The sequence below is a fragment of the Fulmarus glacialis genome, unplaced genomic scaffold (assembly GCF_000690835.1).
Source record: "Fulmarus glacialis isolate BGI_N327 unplaced genomic scaffold, ASM69083v1 scaffold22364, whole genome shotgun sequence".
Taxonomy (NCBI): Eukaryota; Metazoa; Chordata; class Aves; order Procellariiformes; family Procellariidae; genus Fulmarus; species Fulmarus glacialis.
Window position 1 is genome coordinate 1 of NW_009207698.1, and position 12,221 is coordinate 12,221.

General features: G+C 37.8%; 1 protein-coding gene across 1 annotated transcript in view; it reads left to right on the top strand.

Moving 5' to 3' along the window:
• Positions 1-3,501: 3,501 nt before the first annotated feature.
• The window catches only part of NME8 (NME/NM23 family member 8), a 17,777-nt gene continuing 9,057 nt past the window's right edge, over positions 3,502-12,221 (top strand). Inside the window, exons 1-8 of the mRNA XM_009576232.1 lie at positions 3,502-3,534; positions 3,627-3,684; positions 4,601-4,707; positions 5,767-5,838; positions 6,874-6,990; positions 7,561-7,627; positions 9,493-9,569; positions 11,231-11,323. Coding sequence (XP_009574527.1) covers positions 3,502-3,534; positions 3,627-3,684; positions 4,601-4,707; positions 5,767-5,838; positions 6,874-6,990; positions 7,561-7,627; positions 9,493-9,569; positions 11,231-11,323 — 624 coding nt within the window. The remainder of the gene's footprint in view (positions 3,535-3,626; positions 3,685-4,600; positions 4,708-5,766; positions 5,839-6,873; positions 6,991-7,560; positions 7,628-9,492; positions 9,570-11,230; positions 11,324-12,221) is intronic.

Below are 12,221 nucleotides of genomic sequence, written 5' to 3' on the forward strand. Positions count from 1 at the left end.
CGTTCAGCCAGGCCAGTCGTCTTCCCTGCTTGTTCTTCTTATGGCACATGGGGACGGCCCGCTCCTGCGCCTTTAAGACATCCTTCTTGCAGAACGTCCAGCCTTCCTGGACCCCTACGCCCTTCAGGACTGTCTCCCAAGGGACTTTCTCGACCAGTGTCCTGAGCAGGCCACAGTCCGCCCTCTGGAAGTCCATAGTAGCGGTTTTGCTGGCCCCCCTCCTCCGATCTTCATTTACTACTTGCCTCTAAATTTTGCAGATGTGTTTATGGGGACGGGTGCAGTGAAAATCAACCTCTTCTTTAAAGTCAAATATTTTAAAATACCAAATTTATGAATGAGATCCCTTTACATTAAATATTTTTTGATATCCAAAGCATACATATAATCCATTCTAGCAGAGCGGTTAAAGAACAGGCTGTGTCAGCCTTTTAACATTTGGTGCATGAGCATTACCTCATTCTAGTGTTTCTCTTCAAAACTTTTTTTTTTCTAATATATAAAAAAGTGGGTGTTCATGAAGAAAGTGGTCTGGATAAAGAAGTTACCAGTTTGAGAAGGAAACCCCAAAAACATAGCCTATATTTTGGGGCTTTAACTTCCACATAGTGGGTGGGTTAAATATCTCATCTTTTGCAGTTCTTTCTAATTTTGTAAGCCTATTAAGGTTTTGAAAGTTGCTTTCTTATTTCATATGGGAAAAGAAAGATTATTCCCCCACTTCCAAGCAGGTCAATGAAGAGTTTATACTAGTTCCAAAGATAGAGTCTTCCAGTAAAAAATTGTAGGAAGTGATTTAACGTTGGCTATATAAATGCATTATTTCTGAACTGAATGCGAAGTCTGTCTTGCCACCTAATCGATCTAATCCAAGCTGTTAGGGCATAACACAATCTCAGCATTGAAAACTTCTGCAGCTCTGTGGAAATGTTGCCTCATTCATGCTGCTGCAGAACGAACATCCGTCAACTTGGGATGATTTAACAGTGAGAAAGAACATCTATTCTAGCTCCTTTAAGTGCTGTTACCCTACTTTTTTCTTCATATTATTTTCAGGAAATAAAATTAACTCTTCAGTAGGGGCTTTGCAAGTCACGCGTTGGTGAGCAGTCCCAGAAAGCTTAAGAAAAGTGACAAGAAAGTCACTGAAACTAGATTTTCTTAAGATGTAGTAGATACACATAACAGCACTTATTGTGCCTGGGCAGGGCTTCAGAATTAAATTTGAAGTACGGACAATATATAGATCAGGAACAACATGCATATGTGAATTGTGAACAGTTTAGAGACATCTACATTTGATTTGCGATCATTCTTAAACCTATACCTCCACAAAGAAATCCTCACCAGCTGGGATGCCTTTAAGAGTTTATCTATATATGGAAATAGCCACACCGTATTCTGGACCGGTTGTGCTTTCTACCTGTATAAATGAATTTCGCCTTTACCTTCTGTGAATTTTTGGGGCTGCTGAGATGCAAGCTTACATCTGAAAAATGATACTCTGTTCTGAACCGGTGCGGTCACAGACCTGCATTGGTAGCAGGTGAGCATGAGCGGTCACCGTTATTTGGCTTTCAAGACCCTCCTTTGGTCACCCTGACTTCCACAAAAAATTTCCTCTTTTCATCCCCATCGTCTCACAATTTGCAGGTAACACAGACTGAAGGTGGTTTGCTGATTAGCTTCCAAGGCTAATGTTCTCACATTTTAAAGGCTAAGGTTGGATTCTGCCTAGGGGGAAGAAACAGAGGAGAAACAGTGCAGGAAATGGCGCCGCTTCCTCCGACCCCTGCTCCCCCCAGCTCCCTCCCCATTCCCCAAGCTGCGTGCCCGCAGCTCAGCCTCCCATGCCACGTCAGCTCCAGACTGGCAAAAGAGAGGAATAGGGGAAAAATGACCCTTGGAGACTGAGCAGCGAGGGGGCCTGGGGCAGGGTAACGGCCCGGGGAGGGGGTTAGAGCCGTTGGGGGGTGACAGGTGGGCGGCCGCAGGGCGTCCCCAGGCGAGTGGCTGGTCCAGGACAGGGGCCAGGTGTGTACGCGGGCGTGGGGTTGGGGTTGCCCGTCTGCTGCCGGGTGGGCCCCCATCTCAGGAGTGAGCAGGCGCCCAAGCCGTTGTGCGACAGCGTGCTTGTCGTGGAGGGTGTGTGTCGAAACACTGGGTGCACGAGCGTCCTGGTTATGGGAACCTGCGTAGCGTGCTGCCCCTGAGCTGCAGTGTCCAGGCATTTGTTCACTCATCCACGTTTCCGTGTGCGTGTGTGTGCATGCCAAAGGGGCACTTACGCACAAGCGTGCATGCGTGTGTGCACACCCAGGCGTGTTCATGGAGAGGGCCTGCGCAGATGGGTGCGCACCTGTGTAACGGAGGTGTGTGCTTGCACGCTTGGGTGCCTGCAGAAGGATGTGAGTCTTTGCATGTACTTGTGGAAGCATGCAGGCATGCACGTGTCTGCAAGCTGAAGTGTGGTGTACCTCAGTGAGTGTTTTCCAGCCGTGATTTTTTGTATTTTATCCAGTTTCATAGAATCCGAGGGTAGGGAGCAGATGTGCTACCTAGGAGCATGCAGCTGTCATACACAAGTGCTTATGCACAGGGAACTATGTGTCTGTATGTATGTATGTACACACAGGTGCATGTCAAAATCTCACAAGCGCTGGCATATTTTCATGTATATAGGTGTATGAAGATTTGTGCTAAGATATTGAATGTCTATCTGCAAAGAATGTGCATATTTGAATGTCAGTTCGACAGTGGATCTGAGTGTGCACTCAGGTCTATTTTTATATGTGAATAGTCTGAGGAAGCAGTTTTGGTTGTAAAGGGTATGGTAAGAGGTGTAGCGTGTGGATAGCAAAATGCCTTGTACCAAGGTTAGAGAAGCCTGTATCATAGATAACCGAGAAAATGTGCTTCTCTGTTCATGTTTTATCAGTGTAATACTGACTGTATTACTGAGAGAATGTTATGCGAAAATTTTATTTAAAAGTATAGATGTCACATGTATCTTCACATCTGTCTCGTACAGCTACTATGCCAGACTAATATGTATACTTGTGTACATGTAAGTCATCACTTTTCAGGTATCCTAGAAGATAAGAACCCTGATTTGATGTCATTAGAGTTGAAGCTCTTTAACAAATATTTTTTTGAAATGGTCCACTGTTACATCAGTTCTTCTGAACAGAGTAATTTTAAGCTTGAAAAATTGTTGAGGCCAAAAAATTTTGAAGACCCTAACAAATTAAGAAACTAAATTTTATTCTGTTTCCTGTGCTATGTGGGTGTTGCAAATAAGTTGTATATTGCTCTACAGAATTCTGACATGGGGTGTTAACTGCCGTTGTTGTAGGGGCTTCAGCTGAGTTAATTTTTAAGGGAATCAGAAGGCAGTGCTGTGTTGAAAACCATATAAATCAGTTCTGCATGTCACATGTTCTTTTAAAAAAGTGTTAAATGTGCTTCGTGTTTTGATATGTTTCCTATAATCACAGGGAAATGGCAGGCAAGAAGACAGAAACCCAGCTCCAGGTATAAATCCTAATAACTTGAACAATTCTAGAGATGAATAGATTTTTTCCTGCCTTTTTAGGATGTTAAAATGTCAATTCATTTTATTTCAGGCCATAATAACCGATCAAAATCAGTGGGATGAAATGTTGCTGACAAAAGGTGTAGTAGGTACTAACTTAATATTTTCTCTTTAATCTCTCATGAAGACATTTACAGTTTTTCATACTTATACATCATATCATCTTTAATAGATACTTGTTATAAATCTAGAAGACTAGTACCATATTATCTTTTAAATAAAGGTTATAATAATATATTTATAAATGTATATATTGTGTGTATGGATATATACTGTCTTCTCTGATAAATAAATACTTGTCACAATTCATATTATCCATTATTTTATGCACTGCTATAGCGGTTGTTTAAAAAATACCTTTCCAATATGGTATGCTGTAGGGTAGGAGGTAGGACACTTCTGGGGAAGTTTTTCCCTAAAATCTATATTCCCTAAAATTAATAATGTAGAGTTGTACTTAGCAGTCAATCGGTCAGCACTCTTGAGAGTGCATGTTCTATGATGTGTATTATCCCCAGTTTTCCATTCGTTCAGTCCAATAACAATGTCTCCTAGATCTCCTAGGAATTGTATTTGGGTAGAAGGAACAAATCTGTAACGGGATGATATCTACAGAGGAGTAGTAATGGGAGAAAAATTATCTGCTCATGGAGGTAAAAACCCTGTAGAATAAAGATCTAGATAAGAATGAAAGCCAACAGTGGGAAAAGAAACAGAACAATTAAAAGGAAAAGGAATATGAGAGAAAGGTAGCTGTTTGGATTAATCATCTCAAATAGTATTGCGAATTAGGTCGTTGATGTCAAAAGTAATTGAAATCAAAGAAGAAACCATGATGTATCCACTGAATACATTGATGTATTAATGACACACTCATTGACTAGGAGAGGACTGAAAGATGCATATGAACACCTTCCCAGTACTGTTCCAGTACACTCATAAATATGTCTCTTTTTATAAGTTCCACAAGTCAACTGTTTGTAATTCCAAACTATTACATTTTAGTAATAGATGTGTATCAAGCTTGGTGCGGTCCTTGCAAAGCTGTGATGAATTTATTCAGAAAACTGAAGAATGAGTTTAGTGAAGACGATGTGTTGCATTTTGCAGTGGTAAGGATGTAAATTCTGTATGGAATTTTATTTACATTTTATTTTCAATATACATTTTTATCTGTCTGCATATACAGAGCTTTCATTTTACTGTCCTTATACCAAGTGGTCATAATTTTGGCCTGGTTGCCTCTTCTTCTGCATATCTCCTTGTAAGACTTTGTTTAGAGGTAGATTAGAAATGGTAATAAATATGAAAGGAACTACAATAGAAAGTGAGCTGATATCCCACAACTTTTGTTTTCCTTGATGAGATTGCAGAAACATTCAAAAGCCAGGCTATACGATTTTTAGTTTTAAGGCTGTACATTATCGATAATCATATTTAAAATTCTTACATCCCTGAAAAATGCTGTTACACCTTTTCCCCAAATATTCCTTTGTATTTCATTTTTAAGAGAACAAAAAGAGAGGATTGAAAAATAATTTATCACAAAACTATAGTAGTAAAAATATTCCTCTACACTAGCACTATAAAATAAGAGGTATATATCATATTTAAAGTAGACAAATTCGTTTCACAGATTCAGTTCCTCCCAGATGTTGACCAAACTCATCCTTTTTCATGTTACTGAAAACTTCCGATTGCCTGATCAAAGCATTTTTGCAGAAAATACATGCATTGTTTCTACACAAAAAAGTAGTAGTGTTTATACACGGAGATTATCTCAAGTGTTTTCACAGAGTTGACCCCATGTCACAAAGAACTTAATATAGTGAATAATCTCTTCTGTCAAGACTGCATGGACTACTTCCTCATTTATGTATGTCATTATAACCTACATGGGAAAACAGTATCAGGATAAAGTATTTTTCCATGATTAGCTGCTGTAATATGAAGGGACGCCAATCCCATGTTACAAACCTGTTCTTTCTTCATCACCAGCCAATGCCGTAAGGGCTGCTAGTTGTATTTAAGACTGCAGTTTGAGTGTGTAACACCAAAGTATATAACACTGGAGCTTTCTTGCAGGCAAGAAGATAGATATATATATATATACACACATGCATACATATACACACTTACGTAAGTAAATAATCTTTCTCATCTGACTTCAGGCAGAGGCTGACAGCATTCCGACTCTGCAACCATTTAGGAATACATGTGAACCTGTGTTTCTTTTTTGTGTTGTAAGTACATCACATCAGTTTCTTTTAATATGCTGCCTACTTTTGCATTAATTTTTCAGTAGATTAAGAAGAAATGTGAAGCTGTGTAAATCATATCTTTACATTTTACAATATGTAGGATCATATCATCAGATGTTGTTTACTTGAGGCTGTTTCCCATGCCTAAATCTGTGGTTCTCAAGCACATTTTTATTGTGGCTGTTGCACATACAGCCACAGAAGATTTGTGGTAGCCACAGTTTTGGTAGTAACTTAGTGAGAAATCAGTATAAGTTTTCCAGGGCTGCCTCACATAAAGGGTCTACATGTGGTTACAGTGAGATGATTATTTTATGCACACCTTCCCTTAGTGAAAAAGAGTTTACATTACCTGCCACTTCAAATTTTTTAAGATAAACAACTAAAACCACATTTTTCACACCTGAGCAATTGTAACAATGAATCATATATTTATTATCTCTCCTTGATGCATACAGAAAGACTGTTCTCCGAGGACTCCACTGTAGAGCACTGCTCACTTGTAAGACAGTTGGTTTTTTCGACTTGAGGGTGCTAGGATTTGAATTCCCGCAACTAAGGGCCAAGAACAATGATACTTTCAGGACACTTTCAGGTTTGAATTTGAATGCTGCCAAGTGAAGTCGGCAGTATCTTTGATCACCAGCAGTTGGCTTCATTACGGTGCTCCTGAGTATGGTAGAGCACATACTGAAACGTAATGCAAATGAAAAGATAGAAAGCTCCGTGTTACAGAAATTAGGAGCTAGTAAATTCCATATTTGCATTTACTTCTGACTGTACTATTTATGGTAAGCCTAGAAATAAACACAGGAAATGGGGCAGAAAAGGAAGGGAGGAAGTAAAAGTAAGAAAAGTTCATTCTGAACTAGTAGAGGCAGTAGTAGATTTGGTATTCACTTCAGTGGGCATAGGAAGTGGTCCTGTTGCTGGAACAAATAGCATGTTCCAAAACTCAAGTTAATGTGTAAACTAAGCGACAAAAACTCACCAAGGGTGTTATTTTCTCTTTTACAGAATGGCAAAATTATTGCAATAGTGAGAGGTGTAAATGCTCCTCTTATAAGTAAGAAAGTAACAGAGCTAGTGCAAGAAGAGAGGGAAATTGCAGCTGGACAGAAGGAACGCGCTGAGGTACTCACAAAACAGATACTTAAATATAAATGAGTAATTTTATTACACTTACATGGTTTCTTTCAATGCCTGTGATAGTGTTTTCCATAATGTAATGTTTAATTTTTTGTATTTTTTTCTTGACAGTATAGTGACTTGATAAAAACTTAAGAAATTTACAGATTAGCCTATTAATGCAAGAACTGGAGAGATGGACGAAATGTCACTACCACATAAAGGTTTTAGTCATCTGTTTTCTTTCAGGACTGAGTATTTTTCATACATAACTTAGTAAGAATGCATCGTATGAAACAAAGACAGACATGGGAAATAGCCATGTCTCATTGCTTGTTTTGAGTGAAAATGGAGATCAAAGAACTCCACTTACAGTAAAAGGAAACTTTTAACAAACTGTAGCTCAGTTTAGGAAAATCAGGCTAGCCCAAGGTCTTTCCTAGAATTGCTCACTTTTCTGGGTAGCAAATATGTTATTACATTAACATAAAAGTGTTGTAAAGATCTGACAGCTGTGTTTGGTGACTTCAGCTTCACACCAGTGATGTACTTGTACTGTATTTACAATTACCTTAGGTAGATGAACTTGTTTTCCTAGAAGAGAAATCATCAGAAGAGACTGTTGAGGAGAATGTACCCAAGGGTAAATATATTTGGTTTATTTTAGAAATGTTAACAGAAAGAAAAAGAACAAATATCTTCTTAGTTATTTAATTAAGAATTGTGTATGTCCAGCACCAATAGACTTTCCTTTGAGTTAATAACATGAGAGGTTATGGCTGAGGATATCAAACTGAGCAGAAGCTTTATTCTGTAAGGAGTTAACATATTAGACTGTTATTGGTGTTTTCACCCCCCTTTAGGAACCTTCAGAATTCAGGTCCCTGGCACATAGCATCAGTGCTATATGCCAGGAATTTTCCTGTGTAAAACTAATGCCTGAAAGTCACTTCTACACAGTCCCTGTGTTAGCTATGTAATTTTGTTGAGATGGTGCTTGTTAACCCTTAGATGTTCTGCAGAAACACCAAGATGGGGGCAACGTGTGAATATTGGAAGATTTAATCTCTGAAGGAATGGCATGCCTTGTATTTTGATTATTTTTAATTAGCTCTTTTGCCAGAGTAGACTTAAACACTAAAGAATAGACTTACACAAGAGCAAAAATCCACAATAGTAGGATAGGGTTCAAAAAAGGTTGAAAAATATGCACCATCTGGCTTGTCAGTCTCATATCTATGATTTATTTCAGGCTTGTCATGAGCTGGGACCTACATCTTTTCTATTCTTATTGTTATCTGTGGCTATTGAAGCTTCCTACTACTTCATATATGCAGAGAATGTAATTTGGCAATGTTCAGATGGAATAAACTCCTCTGTCCTCTCTCCTCTTCTTCTTTATCTTGGCTTTTTTTTCCCTTTGATAAGGCATTTGATCACTGTCACAGATTAAGTTGCGTCCATTCTCCTTCCTCTTCATGTCCTCTTTATTGTATGGTTCAAGCGACATGTTCCTGACCTCAGCTTTAAACCCTCTGAGACCTAGTAGTAGAGTGTTATAAATCCTTTAGCAATTATATACAGACTTTGCACTAATCCGCAGAACCTAAATGTGCAACAAAATCAGGCAACAGTTTTCAGCTTGGATTCAGCTTCAGGTTAGGGAATCCTTCAGAAGCCATAATACACTAACACTTTGTGGTAATATTTTCCTTACCGCATGCAGGTGCCTATGACTGTTTTCTAGTATTGGAAACAAGCGATAGTCTGGTGTTTCCGTTAGAGCTATCAAGTTCTTCTGCGGTTTTTGGGAACTGATTGAATTACATGCTAACGCTTGACTGTAAACCTCAGATTCTGCAAAGAAAGATGTAGTTCATATTCTCTTCTGACCACTGTCTGTCATTTTGCAAGGATCCGTATGTTATGGATGTTGTAACTGTATGTCTACAACCAGGAACACCTCTTGTTTTAAACATTAGATTGTGTTAGCAGGTATGTGTTACTTCAACAGTTATTTGTTGCAAATGACTTCAGCATCCACAGTGCTAAGGAAATAAACATCTACTATGACAAGAAATGTATATTTTACTGGAAATCTCCAATATTCATGCAGATTTTCACTTAGTGAATTTTCCTTAGTAATATTCATTCCTTTCACATTTGTAGTCTTGTACATACAGAGCTCCCTAGACAAAGCACCCATCTTAAATAGTAGTTTTTCCACCACACCTAGCTGCATTTGAACCATTTCTCCACCATATGACCCAAAACACTAGTGCTTCATCAGGAATGTGGATTCCAGGGATGGCTAAAGACAGTCCCACACTCCCAAGACATGCTTTAAGTGTTGGAGTCACTTATTTTTTGGAACGACTGTTTGGCCATCTCAATATTAAAATGGAGAATTATTTAGAGAAACCCACTTTTAAGTAATGGAAAATTCAGTTGTGTATTTATTTTGATAAATGTATTCATTGACACATGTTTTTTTCCCTTTCCCAGAAGAAGTAGTCAGGTATTCTGTTGGAATTATAAAACCTGATGATGTCTTAGAGGGACGCGTAGAGGAAATTAAACAAAAGGTAGACAAAATTTGAAGATTCATTCACCCTACTTAGTATAGGCATAGTAGCAAGATGTAAGTTTAAATAGATCCTAATTTATGCCCAGGCTTTGCTACAAGACCTGTTAATGCTTCTTTGATAAGGATGATAAAAGCAAGATAATTTTGACCTGAAATAATATGGTATTCAGATTGACATGATTGCTTTAGTATTTTATGTCACTAGGTGAGGTATGACATGGATTCATACTGTGTTGATCAGCAACACGTGAAATCTACAAACAGAAAAGTGTCTTTTTTTCCTCATAGTGCAATAGAAACCAGAACGAGAAATTGTGGTGGTGAAGTTAATTCTTCGGACAGCATCTTTAAGAATTGTAGGCACACATAAATCAACTAACTAGTTCCTTATGGAAGAGAGTGTGTGCACAGACACGTATAACAATGTATGCGTGTAGATGATGAGGCTAATTCATGTGCACTAATAATTGTACACTAACATTTGTCAGTAGTGCAGTATTTGTTCCGGCGGTGAAGAATGTGATGCACCCTGCAAGTATGCAAGGGTACATCCAAGGATTCAGTATTCGTTTAAGACATCTCGCAGCGAAAGAAAAATTCTTTTGCCTTTCAGAATATGATACTATAACAATGCTCATTTCAATTACAGGAATTTCTCACTGTTTCTGTTACAAAAAATGCCTCATAACAGTATCTATCAAGATAAAATTATGCTAATTTTAAAAAGTGTTATGACAGGGCCAGTGACCTTTGCAGGAAAGAAAATCAGAGTGCTGTACAGGTTGTTTCTGCAATTACTCTACCTTGGCCTGAAAGGAAGGAAGCTCAGTAAAGGCAAAAAAGCAGGCAGTGCTTGAAAGCAATTGCGCTGGAGCTGAGCAGCTGCTAGTTGGCTCTGCCTTTGCACTGCCTTATGAAGTGTGTACCCATACTTTTCCCGCACTCAGCCTTGTCAAGGCAGTCTGGAAACACTGAGCAGCATCATAGGGGCTTTTAAAGAGCAGAGTATTGATGAGCAGATTAATACATTGTATTAGTATTGGGGCTGGGTAGTGCCTTTGTTGTTTAGATATCAGTGTATGGTATAAACCTCATGCCAGTGGGCTATGAATTTTGATATAGGTGATGTAAGTGTGCATCTCTTACACATAGTTGAATTTAGTGCAGTAATGTAACTTAAAATAGATAATCATAAAAGAGATTTTATTTTTGTTTGTTTGCGGTTTCTAAAGCCAAGTAGTTTAGCCAAATACAACAATTGTTGACAAGTACACATTTATATGACTGCTATGATTATAATATAGTTTATTACAACATTTTTAGAAGTGGTTGCATGTTAATCACTCACAAAGGTTAAAACAAGTTTATTCAATGTTAAATAAAAGGGATTATTAACTAGTGAATGAATACATACATTGAACTGCACTATATTTTTCACAAACATTAACTTAGTGAACATTGTAAACCTGAATTTAGTGAAGTACTTTAAAAAGCTGGAACTTTAGTTTAGGTAAACATAGTAGTTATATTTGGAATATTTCAGAGAATTTTAAACTTAAGATAGCTTCCAAAATCAATCAATCTTTAGATTTACACTAACATATGATTTTGTATATATCCATTTTCAAATGCCACTGAATAATAACTGAATAATTACAGATTAGAGATGCAGGATTTGGCATTGAAACAGCAGAGGAGAAAATGCTAACTGAAGAGCAAATCAGAGTATTCTATGCCCGGAATAAAGAACAGGTAAAAACAAACTGAAAACCTAAGCAAAAGGAACGGTAAAACATATCATTGTAGCTATATCTGTTTGCAAATCTCTGTCTTGTAAATTTTTAGTATGTTGAAGAACTGAATTAATGTAGATTTAGTACATAGAAAAAAGGAGACATTATTTCTCTTTTTTTCTTACCAACTCATACAAATATGGCTTGGTAGCACTGTAACATTCCAACTAAATTAAACTGAACTCCAATTAAAAACCAAAAGATTTTGTAGTTCTTTCTGTTATCAGAATGTGTATGACCCTTAGTCATGGCCCTAAACATAGGCTGTTAGGTGCTGAAATGTAGCACAAAACCAAAATCCAGTGTCATCTATATGACAGTACATATCTATTTGACATATACTCTTCCAGCCAGAAAATAAGTGATAGTATATATTACGTTTTTTCTTCTTTACAGCTTTTATCACAAGATAGTACTGGGAATAAGCATGTGCACAGGCACAAAGAGAAAGCATCTCCATTGAAGTTTATTTTTCTGGCCCTATCCTATATTAGGGGACAACAAACAGCTAAGGACAGACAGAAAGTTCAAGAAAACAATGAAATTATGCTGGTCACCATTAAATGGCAGTAGTCTAGCAAACAAAATATTGTCAAGTGCTTTGGCAGTATGATAGATAAAGATAACTCTATAGAAGGATCTGAATCACAAAAATGAAGCTGCTTAGCAAATATTTATACCTTCTCCTATTTAAAATCTGCATAAGATAAACAGAGGCTGGAATTATATGCAGACAACTGGTTTGTTTGATATTATTAGAGGGCCCAATGGAAGGGATCAATGAAAGGGTCGGCATAATCAAAAGAAGAAGCTGGGAAAGTGTTCCTGTGGTATTCCAAATGAATGAGAGTGAGACA